General features: G+C 31.7%; 1 protein-coding gene across 4 annotated transcripts in view; it reads left to right on the top strand.

The window, feature by feature from the left end:
- Window positions 1–20,225, top strand: part of TBCK (TBC1 domain containing kinase) — a 227,149-nt gene that overhangs the window by 74,342 nt on the left and 132,582 nt on the right. For all 4 annotated transcript variants that reach the window (XM_035030232.1, XM_035030235.1, XM_035030233.1 and 1 more), the window contains 12 exons: window positions 675–736; window positions 2,023–2,084; window positions 4,157–4,305; window positions 5,594–5,732; window positions 7,017–7,116; window positions 10,606–10,655; window positions 10,849–10,978; window positions 12,088–12,186; window positions 14,073–14,135; window positions 14,634–14,760; window positions 15,952–16,002; window positions 17,522–17,605. In XM_035030232.1, coding sequence (XP_034886123.1) covers window positions 675–736; window positions 2,023–2,084; window positions 4,157–4,305; window positions 5,594–5,732; window positions 7,017–7,116; window positions 10,606–10,655; window positions 10,849–10,978; window positions 12,088–12,186; window positions 14,073–14,135; window positions 14,634–14,760; window positions 15,952–16,002; window positions 17,522–17,605 — 1,116 coding nt within the window. The remainder of the gene's footprint in view (window positions 1–674; window positions 737–2,022; window positions 2,085–4,156; window positions 4,306–5,593; window positions 5,733–7,016; window positions 7,117–10,605; window positions 10,656–10,848; window positions 10,979–12,087; window positions 12,187–14,072; window positions 14,136–14,633; window positions 14,761–15,951; window positions 16,003–17,521; window positions 17,606–20,225) is intronic.

Genomic DNA, 20,225 nt, shown 5'->3' with positions numbered 1-20,225 from the left:
ACTGTCTTTTTCCCATTGCATTTTCTTGCCTCTTCTGTGGAAGATAAATTGGCCATGTAAGCGTGAATTTATTTCTGGGCTTGCTCTTCTGTTCCATTGATCTATGTGTCTGTTTTTATGCCAGTGCCATAGTGTTTTGATTACTACAACTTTGTAGTAGTTCTTGAAATCCAGGATCATGATACCTCCAGTTTTGTTCTTCTTTTTCAAGATTGTTTTGGCTATTCAGGGTCTTTTGTGGCTCAATACAAATCTTAGGATTATTTGTTCTAGTTCTGTGAAGTATGGTGTTGGTATTTTGATATGGATTGTAAAAATGTATACTTTAAATCCCCAGAGATGTGTGTACATTCTTCAAATTATGTAAATACAAAAGAGTAATATGTATATGTACATTACATTTATAGGGAGAGAGAACAAGAGAATCTTCATCTTGAACCACTGCTTTATTTCACTATTTAGTGGCTATCTTCCAGTATCTGTAATTCAATTAATATTTAGTGTTTAAAGTCTTCATTTTTATCAAAAAATGTAAGGAAAGGTAACAAAGTCACAAGCTTTTTAATATTCCAAGTTCCAAAACTGCATAACACAATTTTTTAAAAGATTATATGAGTTCAGTTCTGATAGATAAGAAAAGTAGCATTAATTCATACAGTTTTTCTGTTTTATAGATTGCGTAGATGACACTATAGTAGTTCTGGCCGAAGAGCATGGTTGTCTGGACATTTTAAAGGTTTGTCATTAATCTGTTATTGAAAATGTATGTATTTTGTATACTTGAGATCTAATAGCAAGCTATTTTAAAGCTATGTTTATTTCTGTTCAGATATTTGTTTTTTCATAGAGTGACAAGCTAATATAAATTAGTATAAAATCCAAATAAAAACTTTTTAGAAAAATCAAAATGTCCTAGAATAGCAAACATTAGAGTAAAATATATTTTTAAATGGGTCATTTTAAGTAATTATTTTCTTTTTTAAAAATGTTTTATTTAAGTTCAATTTAATTAACATATAGTTTATTATTAGTTTCAGAGGTAGAATTTAGTGATTCATCAGTTGCATATGACACCCAGTGCTCATTACATCACATGCCCTCCTTAATGCCCATCAACCAGTTTCCCCATCTCCCACCCCACTCCCTCCAGCAACCCTCAGTTTATTTCCTATGGTTAAGAGTCTCATGGTTTGTCCCCATCTCTAATTATTTCTTGTTATTTTTCCTCCCTTTCCCTTTGCTCCTCTGTTTCATTTCTTAAATTCCACATATGAGGGAAATCATATGATTTTCTTTCTCTGATTGACTTATTATTTAGCTTAGCATAATACCCTCTAGTTCTCTCCACGTTGTTGCAAATGACAAGATTTCATTTTTTTAATGGCTGAGTAATATTCCAGTGTATATATACATACCACATCTTCTTTTTTTTTTTTAAGATTTTATTTCTTTATTTGACAGAGAGAGACATAGCAAGAGAGGGAACACAAGCATGGGGAGTGGGAGAGGGAGAAGCAGGCTTCCCGCTGAGCAGGGAGCCCAATGTGGGGCTCGATCCCAGAACCCTGGGATCATGACCTGAGCCGAAGGGAGACGCTTAACGACTGAGCCACCCAGGAGCCCCTACATTCCACATCTTCTTTATCCATTCATCTGTTGATGGACATCTGGGCTCTTTCCATAGTTTGGCTATTGTGGACACTGCTGCCATAAACATTGGGGTCCATGTATGCCTTCGAAGCACTATGTTTTTATCCTTTGGATAAATTCCTAGTAGTGTAATTGCTGGCTCATAAGGTAGCTCTGTTTTCAACTTTTTGAGGAACCTCCATACTGTTTTCCAGAGTGGCTGCACCAGTTTGCATTCCCACCAACAGTGTAAGAGGGTTCCCCTTTCTCTGCATCCTTGCCAACATCTGTTGTTTCCTGACCTGTTAATTTTAGCCATTCTGACTGGTGTGAGTAAAATATATTTTTTAAATGGGTCATTTTAAATAATTCTTTTCTTTTTTTATTTACCAGGACCTTCCCAAAAATGTGATAAATCTTTTGAAGAAGTGTCTCACCTTCCACCCTTCCAAGAGGTTGATAATATTAAGATTCAGAGATTATGCTGACATCTTTAATATATAAGTAGTTGGGTTTTTTTAATAATACTAATGGATTAAATAAGAATATTTACATATATATAGGAATACATATTGATTGCTAACAATATGTAATTGTTATATATATATATATAATTATATATATAATAATATAAAAGGATCTTAGAAGTATTATTATTTGTTTTCATTTGATGATATCACTGTTAGCCTTACAGTTGTCTTTCCTAAACTCCTTAAGTATATGATATTTGAAAATACTGTATTCTAATTAGTCTTTAGAAAAACATCTTTATCAATACATGTTAGGAAGAGTGGAATGGTAAAAAAAAAAAAAAACATAATTTGGGGTAAACATGCCACATTAAGACAGGAGGAAGAAAACCAAAAGATAGTATTTAGAATTTTAATTAAGATATTCAATAACACAGGTAGATCATGGTCAAGATAAAAGTAAAAAATGGAGATGTTCATATATAATACTCTTTGATAGATTATAAGATGCAAAAAGCACAAGAGGGAAAAAATTCAGCGTTTACTTACAGTCACTTAATTTTTATATACAAGTATACATCTAGACTCTGCTAAGGAGAGTTTTACTATTTTCTGTACTGGTGATGTATTTAAGACTTTTAACTATCCCCTTGAATGTGTGCCATTATTCTAGCAAATTTCTTAAGGGACATTTTCTAATGTTTATTTTTGTGCCTTGGAAAAATCAAACAAATTGCCAATCAATATTTAAGATTCTATTTATATTTCTCAGACACAAATCCATGTCTAAGTAACTTAAAGAAACATTGGTTTTGTTATGGTTGATTGCTGGTTATTTAGTGGCCAATATGAGTTAGTGATAGTTCATTCAGTAATGCTGTAACATCATCCATGACACAAGTTTATAAGTATATTTTGCCATAGTTAATTTGGTTGGACCCACTGACAATAATGTTAATTGAAAATTTGGTAGATAACCGGGGAAATAATCATAGTTAACTAGACTAAAAGAAAAATGCACATGAAATATTGCAAAGTATGATTCTTTTTTTCATATTGAAGCAAACATATTCTTATAAATGTAGGCACAAATGTTTCTAAACATAGATATATTAAACTCCACATCATAAAATATATTATCGATTCATATTCTTACAAAAAAAACTGATGTGCTGTTGTGTTTATTTAACTCAAGGATCAACGAACTCTTTTTGGTAAGGACCCGATAGCAAATATTTTTGATTTCATGGACCATACAGTCTCTGTCACAACTATTCAACACTGAACTTGTAGCTTAAAAGCAGCTAAAGACAATACTTAAATGAAATAGTGTTGCTATGTTCCAATAAAACTTTACTTTTGGATACTGAAACTTGAGTTTTGTATAATTTTCACATATCACAAAATAACAGTATTTTGATTTTTTCAACTATTTAAAAATCCAAAATCCATTTTTACCTCATGAGCCATACAAAAACAGACAGTAGGCGGATTTGACCCATGAGCCATAGTTTTCTGACCCCTGATATAAACTATATGCTAGCTCTTACCATTTTTTTCTTACATTAATAAACTCTGTAGAAATTTGTTATTTTTCTTTTAATTTTTTCCAAAGCCATATGATTCATTTCATACCATATTCAGAAATAGGCCTACATCATATACTACAAAAGACATGTATTATGAAAGTTTTGCCAAGTATCCTATCAGATTTCTCAATATAAGAAGAATATCCATATTTCCAATGCTCTTTTCTCATACCACTATTTTTGAAATTAGGTAAGGCACTGACTAATTTGGCAACACTGTGATATATGGAAGTTTTTATTTTTGAAAAGAGTAATGAGACACACAGATCAGGGAATAAACATTAAAAGGTCAGCGTTACACAGCAGTTTAAGAAAAAAAGAAAGTTGATCTACCCTGGTAAACATGAATTATAATTAAAATAATAATTTTCTACTAATTATAACTTTTTATATAAGAAGTGATACCAAGAATTTCTAATGATGAAATTTGTATCTCATTCATACTGTGTGTTTTAAATTTTTCTCAAGGCCAACCGCAGCTGAATTAATGCAGGACAAGGTATTTAGTGAAGTGTCACCTTTATATACTCCCTTTACCAAACCTGCCAGTCTGTTTTCATCTTCTTTGAGATGTGCTGATTTGACTCTGCCTGAGGATATCAGTCAGCTGTGTAAAGGTAATGATAAATAAGACAGAAGACAATATGTTTTATTTTTAGAAAAAGTACCCTTATCCTACTTTCAGTTTTGCATTTACCAATAACATATATATTACATTAGTGAGGCTTTATGGATACCTGTATGGGAATTAAGAGATAATTTTGGATATGCTTAAAATATAACTACCTAAGTTTTTAATCCTTTATTTTTTTTTTTAAGATTTTATTTATTTTTTTGACAAAGATAGAGAACACAAGTAGGCAGAGCAGGCAGGCAGAGTGAGAGGGAGAAGCAGGCTCCCCACTGAAGAAGGAGCCTGATGTGGGGCTCGATCCCAGGACCCTGGGACTATGACCTGAGCCAAAGGCAGACATTTAATAGACTGAGTCACCCAGGCACCCTTTAAGTTTAAATTGCTTTGGAGCAAGAACTTTAAGAATTGAGGAAGTGGAACCAAAAAAAATTTATTAGGCAAACCAAAGTCCTATTTTCATGTCAAATCTTAATGCCAAAATTGCTTTCTAATTCCCAGTGGAATTTCTACTACATCAACATACATAATATCCTGTTCTATATAATTTATATCTAAAAATTGTATTATAGGTAGAAGTCCATACTATTATATTCCACATAGTAAGAGAATATCAGTTTTTTTCTTTTCATTCATCTATGAAGATTACAACTCTCAGAATGTGTGTTTTAGCGGCACCAATAATACTCTTACACTGAAGAGTTAGGATGTAAGTCATGGCAGGAAATATTTACTAAGCATTCATTCAGTCAAATATTTTTTTGAGTTCCTGCTATGTTCCATGCACTATAACTTTCATACCAAATGGTGAGGCAAATAAAAATTTATAGTATAAATAAAGGTCAGTATGAACATAGTGCAGTGGAATCATAGCGTGCCTGAGACAATAAGAAAGACTCTTCAGAAGAGGCAACAATTGCCTCAAGACATGAAGGATGCAATAGTTCGTGTTAGTTAACTATCAGATGCTTTTTTCTGTCCTTATCCCTTCCTCACAGAGCCTGATATATCTGGTATCTGTATGGAATATATATCCCATATATCTCTAATATAGAGGGTAAAAATTCTATTTTTTCTCAAAGAAACTGAATGTACATCCAATATGTATATCTTCATTTCATCCTTTGTAGTTTATAGTATGAATATTCTTAAAGGTACTCTTACTGTGTTCTTCAATTATTATTTTTTGAGAATATCAGCTATTATTGCCTGTTGCTTTTTAATCAAAACAAAAAGTGTGATAGCTCTCATTCTTTTCCATTTGCCATTAATAGATATAAACAGTGATTATCTGGCAGAAAGATCTATTGAAGAAGTATATTACCTTTGGTGTTTAGCTGGAGGTGACTTGGAGAAAGAGCTTGTCAACAAGGAAATCATTCGATCTAAACCACCTATCTGCACACTCCCCAAGTAAGGAAAGAAAGTTTCTCTTGGAAATGAAAAATATTTAGTAATAACGTTTTTTTAAAATTTGGGGTTTCTTTGGTAGACATTCCAACTAAGTGATTATGAAAGCAACTGGAAGTCAATACCTTATTTTCTTGGCCGAGGCTTTTAATTGAAGAATTCACATTAATATTTTCATTATTTTTAATATTTTAATAAATAATTTGCTTTATGATCTATTTGAAGTAGACCCATTATTATGGAATATCTTGTAATAATTGATGTTCAATAAATGAAAAATGTACAAGTCAGAAAGAATAGTAATATTCAAGAGAGTTAATAAACTAGGCTAGAGTGCCTATCATAAGTACTATTTTTTATTTCCAATTACAATTGTAAATGTAAATGTACTCTTTGGCCTCATTGTCCTAGAGATCATTATGGTGCTAAATCACTGTTGTGAAAACTCTGCAGAACTGCATAAGATCTTGGACATCATCATATAAATTAGACAAAGTTAAATAACAGTACAACTCTAAGGATCAAAATTGTTACTGTTCCATTGCTCTTTGTATTTATTCATAAAGATGTGAACCTAAATCTCTTGAGTTTCACCAATGCTTTAAATTTTTAATTTTAGATTTTAGGGCTAGATTTGATCATTGTAGGTAACAATACAAATTACATGCTGATCATTTTTTTCTTCACATGTTACATTTTTTGGTTAATTTGGATAGAACACTGGGTCTCTACTTTTTCTCCCCCTTAAACTGATTTTTAAGTCAGTTATATTTCTGACACATTGAATTAAGCAGAACACCAGGAAATAAGATGATGGAAATTCCAAGGTATATGTAAATTCTCAAAATTAATTCTCTGAAATCCTAAAGAAATTTTATACATTTATTATTCACTATTCTTTCTCCTGAGAAGTTACTATCATGATTTTTCTTCTTTTATCATTTCTCACTCATATAAACTTCCTCAGGAGCACATACACATATTGTCAAGAGAGTAATTTTAGCATTGAATCTGCATGAACAAAGAGAATAAATCACACTCTTTATTCCTAAAATGCTTTGTATTTATATACTGTATTCATATGGACTCAATTTGTACTTAAAAATGAGAATTGTTTGGTGAAATATCAACCAGCAGTTACATATTTTTAAATTAATCTGTGTAGTCTAAAATTTCTTTCTTTGATGAGAGAATGATGATTTAGAATAAATTTTATTTACTAGAAGAAGCAATAAATCAGATTTTGTGTGCTTGTTAAAATAATTATTTTTTTTAATCTCTTTTCAGTTTTCTCTTTGAAGATGGTGAAAGCTTTGGACAAGATCGAGATAGAAGCTCACTATTAGATGACACCACTGTGACATTGTCATTATGCCAGCTAAGAAATGTAAGAATGGTATTTTGACAAATCTACCTCAGATTTTTTTTTTAAATAAAACCTTACAGATATACATGAAGCCTTGAATTCCTCCCTAATCTCATAAAATATGTCAGAGTTTCTTTAAGGTATGTGCCCAGGAGTGATATTATTGGGAAATAGGATCTGTACATCTTCAGCTTTAGTATATATTGTTCAATCATTCACAAAAGTAGTTGTATCTTTTTACCATTATTGGATAAGGTTTCTCATTTTCTATATACTTGGTAACACATGATATTATCAAATTTTTACAAAATTATTGCTCTAGAGGCACCTGGGTGGCTCAGTCAGTTAAGTGTCTGCCTTAGGCTCAGGTCATGATCTCAGGGTCCTGGGATCAAGCCCTGTTTGGGGCTCCCTGCTCAGTGGGGAGTCTGCTTCTCCCTCTCCTTCTGCCCCTCCACCCACTCCTGCACGCTCTCTCTCTCTCTCTCTCTCTCAAATAAATAAATCTTAAAAAAATTTATTGCTCTAAAAGATATAGAATAGTGTTTTGCAATAATACTAATTTTTAATTCCCTGATTATAATGCAGTTACAAATCTCTTCATATTTCTTGGTAGTCTGTTTACCTCTTCTATATATTACTAGTTCATATCTTTTGTCAGTTTTTCTACTGGGTGCTTTCTTATTGATTTGAGGACTTCAAAAAATATAATCTAAATATGGAGTCTTTGTTGGCTATATGTAATGCATATATCTTCCAATCTGTGGCTTTTCCTTTAACTTTTGATGGTTTCTTTTAAGGAATATGATATTACTAGGCATAGGTTTTTCTTTTGGTATTTGTCCCAGTTGATGTTTGTAGTTTCCTGGATCTTTCATGTCTTTAATTTTGAAAATTTTTGCCATTTTTACTTCCAATATTTCTTTTGTTTCTTCCTTTCTTCTGATGTTTCTATAACACATAGATTACATCTTTTGATTCTTTATTAGAATTTTTACCTCCATGCTTATATTACCCACCTGTTCTTGCATGCTGTCCACTTTTTTCCTTAGAGCCCTTAGCATATTAATCAGAGTTATTTTAAATTACTGGCCTGATAATTTCAAACTCTCTGACATATCTGAGCCTGGTTCTGTAGCTTGCTTTGTTTCTTCAGAGTGTCTTTTTCACATTTTAGCATGCCTTGCCATTTTTTGTTGAAAACAAGATTTACCAGTAAAAAGAACTATGGTAAATAGGCCTTTAGCTCAAGATATAGCTGTTTACTATTTGTGTAGCTTTTTTGTCAGAGGCTAAAATTTCCTCAACTATCCTTGTTCTTGTTTCCCCTGGTGTCTTTGGGTTTCCCTAGAGACCTTTTCTTTTTTCCGCCTAGAGACTTCTTAAAATAGGGTCTAAGGCCTGCAGCTCTTTCAGCTGGAATCCCCTTTTATATAGGAGCTCTATTGACATGGAGGTATGGTAGGGAAGGGAAGGAGTTCTATAATCCTATGGTTAGGTCTCAGCCCTTTAGTGAACCTGTGTCTCTGGGCTGTGACCTTCATATAAAGCTTCTCAGCTTCCCACCTTACCTTATTAGAGACAGGGAAACTAAAAGGCATCAGTATTGGGTATTCTTCTTCCCCACATCAGTGACTCGGGCTGGCTAAAGTCGGATATCCTCCCCTCCACCCCAACACATGCAGTTCTTTCTTTACTTGAATATAGCAGGGTCTCCTCCAGTCTGGCTGCCTGTTCAACAGATGCCCAAGTCTTTGTCCCATTGTGCTTAAAACCCTAGGCCACAATTATCAATATACTTTATTTCTAGCTTATATCCTTTCTCTCTAAGCCTAGCTTTGGGTCACCTATCATTGCATTTTTCTTATATTTTTAGGCTTTTCCTGTCATTTAATATTTTACATATTATGTAGGAGGAGGGAATTAGAATCTCTTATCTGCCATAATGCAAGGAATAGAGCATTTAAATATATAATTATTACTACATGATACACTAAACTTATAATCTCTTTGAAAAGAAAGAATGTGTATAGTGGATGAAATAAGTAGCAGTACAAAGCAACAAACAATAAACTACATCTAAATATATGGTTTTGACTGATTTGATTTTACCCTTAATTTGCTTCTTTAAATATAATCCAAAGTATATGAACATAAGTTAAATGAATACAAGGCTTTAATTTTACTTGCTTAATGACCTTACATTCCCACTTTTGAAATTTAAAATACTTTTTTCTATAATTATTAAGAAAAAAGTTTATGTTGCTGATTTTACAAATAATATGGAAACCAAATAATTTTTACCTTCTACTTTTCTGTATTTTTGCCCTTTTTGTACTTTTAATATGCTAAATTTTTAATACAAAAAAAGCAGAAAAGTTACTTATAATATCTATGACTTTCAGGACAGTAAAACCCAAATTTTAAAACAATGTGCATATTAAATAATGGGGTAAAATTTGAGAAAATATTATTTTTCTACTTAGAATTTTAACCCACAAAAGAAACACCTAAAAGTTTAGAGGCAAAATGGGATAAATCTACAGCACATCAAATTTTAGAGAAAAGCCAGGCATAAAATCAGTGTTTGCCAGAGTCTCAGTTGTGGGTAAACGATTTTTCTTTGGCTTTTAAAAATTCTGAGGCTAACTCACGTGGGTGAGTACACAGTAACTCTAATCAACAGAAGATCAATGCTGGCTACACACAGAGCTTGAACTTCTGTGTCAGTCCCCACAGGAGCAGGTACTCTGCCTTCAAGTTGGAACTTGAACTGAAGAGCAGAGCAGTAGGCAAGATGACAATAACGTTAATCACCCTACTTAGGATGTATCTATGATTTTACTTTACTATTGCCTGCCTTCTTATGTTTTTGAATATCTATAATCCTGGCAATGTTATTATTTGGAGTAACGTTTATTATAATATGTTTGTGAAAAACAGAATGAAAAAAACTGAATTTTGTCAGCTGGTTTACCAACTGTTTGAATCATGCATGTTCAAAGTATGATGTGAGAAATTCTTTTGAATCCTTTTATTAGCACCTTACTTTTGTCTTAGTTTGTATTAATGTCAAGGCAAAAATACATTGGACTCAAGTTTTAAATTAAGAGATGTGTATTAAAAAGTACCTTTTTATATAATCTTCACATAATTTTAAAAAGTTTTATCCATTTATTCAATTTTATACTAATTTTAGCAATTCTGCCTTGTGTTTAGAAAACTATCATAATAGGTAACATTTAACATTCTAACATTAACAATCTAACATTTATGAGAAATGCCTGAAGGTAAAAAACCAAAACAACAGAGAATATTCTTTACAGCGAAACTTAATCACTGGAGGCATGGTGTATTTGCATGTTTACAATAAATGGATTTTAAATTCTGTTTTGTAGTTTCCTTACTATATTTATAAATATATAATTTTACATCATTTTCCTTTTAAATAAAGATGACTGTTTCTGTCTCAGATCTTAAATATCATAAATATTTTCTCTTTAAATTCAGAGGTTAAAAGATGTTGGTGGAGAAGCATTTTACCCACTACTTGAAGATGAGTGAGTATATATATATATGTATATATATATTCTTTTTACCATTATCTTTCTTTTCTGTTTCTATTAGATTGATAAGAAGCCTGCCTATCTTTTTGGAAAATTGTTTCCTAAGTAGAATACAAAAATGTGGTGTTCTGTTTTTTTTAATTTTATACATTTTGTCAATTTTTCTCCTTTTGTTTCTCTTTTATAGCCAGTCTAATTTACCTCATTCAAACAGCAATAATGAGTTGTCTGCAGCTGCCACTCTCCCTTTAATCATCCGAGAGAGGGACACAGAGTACCAACTAAACAGAATCATCCTCTTTGACAGGCTACTAAAGGTAGGACTCTAAAGTGTAAGGTGAAAGAGTCCATATACAGTCTTTATTTTTTTTTTATTTCATTGGTAATTCTTAGGGAATCTTGATGTCATGAGAACACTAATTCTTAGGACCTATTTTATCTGATTAATAATAAAAATGATACATGATAATAGTAAAATTAAAAAGTAAAAACAAGATGAAGGAATCTATGCAAAACCACATTAGACAAAAGATATTTAATATCCTTGCTATTTAAAAAACACTTAAAAATCAATAGGGAAAAGGACTATCATTGAAACAGAGAAATGGATAAAAAACATAATAGAAATACAGCTAGTCAGTAAATCTATTCAAAATATGTATCCTTACTGGGACTGAAAAAAAATAGACTTTTTTTCCGTATGGAATTAGCGAAGTGAGTACATGCATATTGAGATTGGAACTCTCATTCTTCTGGAGTAAGTGTAAATTAGCTAAAGCATTCTATAAAGCTATTTTAAATTTTGTATTAAGAGCCTTTAACAGGTCTGTGATTCAACAGTCTTACACAATTCACAGCGCTGTACCTCTGAAACAAATAATCCATTAAATGTCAAAAAAAAGAGAAGATAGTAGGAAGGGAAAAACGAAGTGGGGGAATCGGAGGGAGAGACCAACCATGAGAGACTTTGGGCTCTGAGAAACAAATTGAGAGTTCTAGAGGGGAGGAGGGTGGGGGGATGGGTTAGCCTGGTGATGGGTATTAAAGAGGGCACGTACTGAATGGATCACTGGGTGTTATACGCAAACAATGAATCATGGAACACTACATCAAAAACTAATGATGTAATGTATGGTGGTTAACATAACATAATAAAAAATATATATAAAATAGAGAGGGATGGTTAAAAACAGTAGATTCAGCTCCTCTCTTTGATTGTATTATATAAGATTTACAGAGGCTAGGGAACTATTCCACTACTAACTTAATATGTATTAATAACATCAGGTAAAATAATTTCAGGTACTTGGAAATTTATTGCAAGTCACCTTCAACTTTATCACTGGTATATTCAGATCTATTTAGATTAAAAGAAGGTACTTGTTAACTTGAGGTATTTTTCATATCTTTTTTTTTTTACCTATAGGCTTATCCGTATAAAAAAAATCAAATCTGGAAAGAAGCAAGAGTTGACATTCCTCCTCTTATGAGAGGTTTAACCTGGGCTGCCCTTCTGGGAGTTGAGGTAAGAAAGAAAAGAGGTGGGCCACCTGGGTGGCTCAGTCATTAAGCGTCTGTCTTCAGCTCAGGTCATGATCTCAGGGTCCTGGGATCAAGTCCCACATCGGGCTCCCTGTTCAGCGGGAAGCCTGCTTCTCCCTCTCCCACTCCCCCTGCTTGTGCTTCCTCTCTCGCTGTCTCTCTCTCTGTCAAATCAATCAATCAATTAATTAATTAATTAGTTAATTAATTTTAAAAATCTTAAAAAAAAGAAAAGATGTTAGAAGCTGATCAATGGTGTTAAGAAAAAAGGAAGAAGGAAAGTACTTTCTGAATATATATTTTCCAAGTTGTTAGGAAATTATATAGTAAAATTTGAGTTAAGATTATTTGGCAGTTTATAGTGAAAGCAATAGAAGAAAAGAATAGACTAGATAGAATAGAAAAATACAATTGAAGTCTTGTTAGATTTATGCTATTTAATATTTCATTTAATGGGACTCAGAAATTATCTTGATTATACATTTTAAAATCAGAATATTTTAATATATATTTCAGTTATAAGTATATAGCCCTGCTTATAAAATATGTTCATTTAGAAATAGAACTGCTTATTTATAAGGAGAAATATTCCATTCTAATTTGAACCTTGTCAAAAATCATTAATATAATTTAGTGCCTTTTGGCATATCTATCTTACCAGAACCATGCTGCCAGGAGAAATAGCTACTTTGTCTTCTATAATACCTTATCTGTGGCAGTGAGAAGAGGCAAGGTGTCACATTATTAGAGTGACTTGCCGTACTAACAGAGACTTTGGTGACAGCAGTCATGATAATGGGCCAAATCATTGCCAATTTTTTTTCATTTCCTGTCAATTTCTTTGTCACCTGCCTTTCTATATTCTCTTATAGATATCTTATGGATATCCATCACCTATTTTTTGTGTGTGAATTCTCCCAAGTATTTTTAATCCTTTTAACTCTCTATTGAAAGAATTCCTTCCTTTATTCCTGATTTCTTTGGTGAAAGTCTACAAATATCTTTGAGTTTGGTTGGTTGCTTAATAAGAATGCCTGTTATTCCTACCATATGGTGATAATTAGAATTGTAGAACCATATAATGCTAAAATTCAAGAGGAATTCCAAGGTCAGGTTGTCCAAATGTCTTATAAGGTAGATGTACCAGAGATGCTGATAATAGCATGTTACATCGGAGATTGAACTCTAAATTCCTAGCTCTTTCTCTACCATTACAGTAAACCAGAGAATTAAGAATTGATCTATGCCTGATCCTATAGAACATGACCAAAATTTGAAGTAGTTTATTCAGTTATTCTTTCTGTAGAGCTATAAATGGAAAATGTAAATAATCTCTTTAATCCCTCAATGATTCCATTAGGGATTCCACATGGAATTTCATTCTTTCATTTGTCCCAAACCTCTTCCTTCTGGTGCTGAACTCCTTTAAACAATTTTATTTTATTTTTGCTTTCATCTCCAATTTTACAGGAAAATTTCTCAAGGGATGACCCCCCCATTTTTTTTTAAATTTCTTCATGAAACTTACTATGTGTGAGTTGACAATGAATAGAGCACAGCAAGGCTGTGTTGTGTTGTGGGAGCTGGGAGATTAGCTAAGCATACTCATTAAGACTCTTTTAACATATTTGTCTTCCTGTACGTGTAATTCAAATGACTGCCTTAGCAAAATGGTAAATTGTCACAGACTTTCATCACAGATTGTAAAAGATGTGAAGAATTTTCTAAGAGGATGCTTTGGGTTTGAATGTGCCTATCTATAATTGGGTGTGCTTTCAGAGATAGATGTTTCTAAGAACTATATTTTGTCTAAGTCAATAATTTATTAAGGATATGATAAATTAATATATCTTCTCTTATTTTTTGCAGGGAGCTATTCATGCCAAGTATGATGCAATTGATAAAGATACTCCAATTCCTACAGATAGACAGGTATGATTTAGATTTTCTTAAACAACCTAAGATAATTCTGCCAAATCTTTAAATTTTAGAAAGGCAAGAAAAATTTTCTTAATTATGAAACTCAGCAGCCATCATATGTATATGTGTATGCATAGCTCTTATTTTACTCACAAGTTAGTGAGTTAGAATGCTTCAAAGGAGTTTAGACCAAGTAACTTTTCCTAATAATTGTACTTTTTTATCTGAAGAATTTGCCCTTTATTTAGACCAGGTTATAAAGGAAGGTTTTTTGAAAACTATATTAATATATACCTTTTCAATAAAAATGGTCTGCTTTTTTGTTTAAGTATACATGCAACTTTTTTGGTGTTTCCAGAGGACTATTATAAAATTTAAAAACTTCAGACACCAGGATTATGTAGATGGTCTATTCTGAAATTCAAGATACACTCTTTCCTTTTCCTTATCTTGAGATTTATTGGAGATCACTCTATTCCAGTTCCATCTTATTGTTTTGCTGTTTTACAGATTGAAGTGGATATTCCTCGGTGTCATCAGTATGATGAACTGTTATCATCACCAGAAGGTCATGCAAAATTTAGGCGTGTATTAAAAGCCTGGGTCGTGTCTCATCCTGATCTTGTGTATTGGCAAGGTAACATTTTTTTCCCCCAATTATTAAGCTTCTTTTTGAAGTATAAGGCACATGTTGCATGACTGACAATTTAAAAAATTAAAACAAAATATCAAAATATCCTTGGCTTTGAGGAAAGCTGTTACTGGTTATCTGTTTTTAGAGAGAACATTTTTTTAACTTTGTCTAAATGCCTAGTGGATATCATTTAAATGCATGATATTTAATGAAACAATTTACCATAATGTTGATTAGGAAAGTAGGAAGAATATTTTGTGCTGTTGTAATCTCTGGGGATACTTTTTTTAATGCTTATGCAAATAATAAAATAATATTGTACCATAAATAATTTGGGGCTAGTTGATATTCTTGTCATTTAATGATTTACAACTTAGTTATCATGGTTATTAGGAATTGGAGAATAGGATACTACCCTAAACTGCTTATTATATTTGTTATTTCTCTTTTATTAAATAACTTTAATGTTCTATATCCTTGATTTTTAGCCCTTCTCATTATTTTTGTACTCACTGATAAATTGATGAATGAGATGGCCATTCTTCCAGTTCTATTTTTTAATTTGTTGTTATGAACAGTAGTTTTTATATTTTAAATCTCAATTTCTGGCCAAACTTAAAGCGAAGCTATTATTTTTCCTAGCTTTATCCCTTTTAGAGTTCTGTGTCTTCCTAACAATTATAGATAGATTTATGTGCCTTCCTTCAACATAACAACACATGAACAGCATTATTATCAATAAAAGAAATATGTAACATGTTTGTATTTTACTTTACAATTTTTGAAAGATTGCTTTTCATCATCCCAGAGAAACTTGTAAGACAAATTTCCATCGCCAGGATAAGGAAACGTGCTTGGAGATGTTAAAATGATTGCCAAGATCACACAGGGTCAGAGATGAGACTATAGTCAAGCCTTCTATCAATTTTACATTTTTCAATTACTGTATTTCTCTCTTTAACTCATAATAATAGATAATAATAACAATATCTGATTTGATTTGGGCATTTACTATATGCCGGTCATTATCAATTACTCCTCAAACTACCCCATGATGTAATATATTTCTGGATGAGTAATACTTATAATGCTTAATCTATGTAGAAGTAATGCAGGGAACTGAATAAGGTATGTATATACACTTATATTGATTTATATTTACTGCATTCTTTCCCCCCAACCCCTTCCCATCAGGTCTTGATTCACTTTGTGCTCCATTCCTATATTTAAATTTCAATAATGAAGGTAAGCCTATTTATCATTTAAATAATCATTGTACATATTTTTCTAAAATATTTTATTCAAAGAGGAAAGGTTTTTGTTTTTATTGTAAGGTTCTTGATCTCTTCCTAGTAGATACTGTAAATTTCTGTGAAATAATCTGTTAGACTCATTTTAGAGGATGTAAAAGGTTAATTTATTACTAGAGTTTCAATTGTAACAAGGCAGTGACTAGAAATTTAGGGAGTATCTGATTATGCATTCATCTTCTTTGGTGACCATTTAATGAAACTTTGGAGAAAATTTAACTTCTTTAGAGACTAGCTTTGGTCTATGTATACTTTCTAAACAGTTTGTAAAGAAATAAATAGTGGTCTTATATCTCCAAAGCTAATCATTTCAGTCATTCCTTAATAAGACTTTTCTTGCTCTCCCTCTTAAACCCATATAGCACCTTGTATTTCTGGAAATTTATCTTGTGTATGTTTTTATATTTTAGTTGTTTATATACTAACATAGTAACCCTTTCTTTGGTTAGTAGCTTTTTTTAATGACAGGTTTTTTATTTTCTGTGCCCCTCTTTGTTTTTGTTTTTATAATGCCTCTTTTATAGTAGGTTTTTCAAAAAATATTTGTTAAATTTTTTTTAAAGATTTTATTTATTTATTTGACAGAGAGAGAGAGAGAGAGCAGGAACACAAGCAGGGGGAGTGGGAGAGGGAGAAGCAGGGAGCCCGATGCGGAGCTTGATCCTAGGACCCTGGGATCATGACCTGAGCCGAAGGAAGACGCTTAACAACTGAGCCACCTAGGTGCCCCTATTTGTTAAATTTAATTGACTCTAATCACTAATGATATCACATCTAGAGACTGATACCCTATATAGCATGAATCTCTATAAGTATCTTGGATCTCCATCTTTTTCAAATTTTATTTCATGTCAGAATTTACAAAGATTTCAGGAATTGAGTAGAGATAGCATAATCCCAGAGAGCTAAAATTTCACTATTTGAATGATTTTTAAAATGCACTGTTTTCTGACATCAATACTCATTAATCTAGCAGAGATTTTGCTATATGTAGTTAAGCACAGTCTATTATCATACATACTGATCCAAGAATATTAAGAGATCTGTGTTTGAAAGAACAATTTATGACTAGAGCTCCTAAATCCAAAGTTCTCATACTTTTTTGTTTGTATCAACAAAAATTAAGGATCTTAAGGTCTGTATGGCTCATTAATAATGACCAAATTTAGATATTTTTAAGTATAAAGTTCTGGTAATAAAAGTTTTTATTGTTGTGGGATAATGATTGCCACACTCAGTCAAAACTGAAAAGTTACTAGGATAGTTATCTTTTATTGTCCAAAATATTTTCTGTTTTAAAGGATAGGTGGTTCTCCCCCACTTAATTTTGTGTTTCCATCAATGTTAATATGACTCTTGTTTAATAGTAGATTCAAGGATTGTGTGCTGAGTGACTGCTGACCATTTATCCCATTAACTAATTTGCTGTATTTCTTTGCCTTGTTCTTTCTTAGCCTTGGCTTATGCATGTATGTCTGCTTTTATCCCCAAATACCTGTATAACTTCTTCTTGAAAGACAACTCACATGTAATACAAGGTAAGCAAATGTCTTTACTTGTCTTTTTACAGAGAAAGTGCTTATGTCAAAAATAACCAATACTAAATTAAATTTATGATTGTGACCCCATAAAATATGATAATAATCCATCACTAAAACCCATAAAGAGACCATTAGGTTTAGTCTTTCTTCAAGTCCATAAAGAATTATGGTATTTTTCTAATGACCACTATAACCAAAGACAAATATGTTTTATAGGAAGGAAGTTGCTTTTCGCTTTTATGTTAATTTAGTAAAGCCACCCAACTTCAAGTGTCATGTAATGTCAACTTCTGAGAATTTATGAAGTTAGGTATTATAAGCGTGTATCTTGTATCTTATTGAGATGTGTTCCATACTTATTCATAGTTTCCTTATTACCTTTGTCAGTGATGTTTATTATAGAATTGGCAGTAAACTCTTTAAGATTCCAGCAAAATCCAAAATGAGTGGATTTAATAACACCTTGAATGATACCAAGAGATTTCAGAGACTATGTGATGCAAATAATTTATCAAATAGTGACCAAAACAAACTGAAAAGATTAAAAGTAGAAAATATTCAGGTAAGGGCGCCTGGGTGGCTCAGTTGGTTAAGCGACTGCCTTCAGCTCAGGTCATGATCCCAGGGTCCTGGGATCGAGTCCCGCATCGGGCTCCCTGCTCCACAGGAGGCCTGCTTCTCCCTCTCCCACTCCCCCTGCTTGTGTTCCCTCTCTCGCTGTGTCTCTCTCTGTCAAATAAATAAATAAAAATCTTTAAAAAAAAAAAAGAAAATATTCAGGTAAGTATTTATGCATCACAAAAGGTGATTCCTTAATCTTTAGTTAAGTAAAGTCAGAAATAATGCTGTTATTTTTAAAGCTAACATGAACCCATAACTTTAACTGAGTTTTCATATATAAAGCCTGGAAGTAATCTTTTCCCAAATTTATCAGGTCTCTCTTAAAGCATAATGCCTAGCCAGAATCCTATACTTTAAGGAAGATGAAGATATTTGGAGAATCCTTAAAAAAAAAAAGCAATTAAAACAGAACTTCTATAATAATAAAAAAGTATGATGACTAACATAACATAATAAAACAAAAAACAGAACTTATAAAATGAATTAGTTAGCTCTCAGAAGGCCATATTACATAGCTTCTATTATATTCATTTTTTTCTTATGGTTCTATATAGATTCCTATTTCAAAATACAGAAATGATTTACCTCGAAAAATTTAGTTTCATTTTTCTGGTAATTGTTTTATAATACAGATGAATGTGTATATTTTATATTGATAATGAATTTCCAACTTGAAAAAAATGAGTTTTTATACTTTTTAGCTGCAAACTTTTTTAATACACTTTAAAAAGGCTTATTATACAAATAAATAAGACAAGATCTTGTTTCATATAAGTAAAAGAGAAACCATAGTGTCCACAACATGAATTTGGAGGGACTTAGTCAGAAAGGCCAAGCCACTCTTAATTTGTTAATCAGTAATATATTTTAACATTTAATATTGTAATTAAAAGACTATACAATTATTTAAATTTTATTTTTATGTTAATAATTTTCTCATATTGTAACTAAAATACTATACAATTACTTAAAGCTTATTTTTGTCAATGTTAATAATTTTCTCACTTATAATTTCTATAAATTTGTGTTTGAAATCTTGAATTGGTAACTAATCTTAAAACTTTTCAAAGCTACAGTAAATGTTCTTTAATTTTATGATGAAAAATGTAGCATGTATATTTTCCCAAGAAACAATAAACAAGGTGTCTTATTTGTTCAGTTTTTGTGTTGACCACATATTATATAAGAAAAAAAGTTTCAAAAAAAAAATGAAAGAGAAAAAAGCAATTTCAACAAATGTAGTCTTTCAGTAAGTAATTGTTCTGCACTGACTCTAAGCCAGGCACTACTTAATAGAAGTTCCTAAGGTAAATAGCACTCAGGCCTTTTCCAAGGGATTTCATAGCCCAGTATAGGAAATAAATATGAAAACTATTTATACGCCAATGAAATAAATATACATACTGCTATATTAGCACAGAGGAAGAAGTTGGGGAAGTTATTTTGTGTTTTTTCCAAATTTTCTTTTCTTTTTGATAGCAAAGGGAAGAGATAGCATGTCTAGAAAGGTTTCATGAAAGAGGGGATATTTATTGATGAATTTGAAATTTGAGTAGGAATTTGCTTGGCAAAAAGGGAGAAAGATATCCTTAAGACAGAACAAGGAAGAGAACTGCAGTAAAAAAGTCCAAAATAGGTTGATAAAATAACCAGTAGTCAAATCTGATGCCTGAAGTTCAAAAAAAGAGCTAAAGAATGAGGTGAAACAGGATGCTGATTATTGGTTACTAAAGTTTATGGAAGAATAGTGGTTTATTTTTCTTCAAAATGTCTATTTTAGGCTTGGAATTAGAAATATTCAGCTCTCATTTTATTGTTTTCCTTCTTTGTGTGTCCTCCCCTCCCCTTTTGTTATATAGCATTTTAAGCTTTAAACTTCAAAGTGACACTGATTTTTGATTAGTATCAATAACACATGCACATTTTTTCCCCCACAAGATTTGGAAAAATTGTTTATCATATGAAACCAATCAACTCAACAGCTAATTGCAGAATT

Source organism: Mirounga leonina, unplaced genomic scaffold (genome assembly GCF_011800145.1).
Source record: "Mirounga leonina isolate KUSES-001 unplaced genomic scaffold, KU_Mleo_1.0 Mir_357, whole genome shotgun sequence".
Classification (NCBI taxonomy): domain Eukaryota; kingdom Metazoa; phylum Chordata; class Mammalia; order Carnivora; family Phocidae; genus Mirounga; species Mirounga leonina.
The sequence above is the reverse complement of the archived record's forward strand: the minus strand, read 5'-3'. Positions and strand labels throughout refer to the sequence as shown.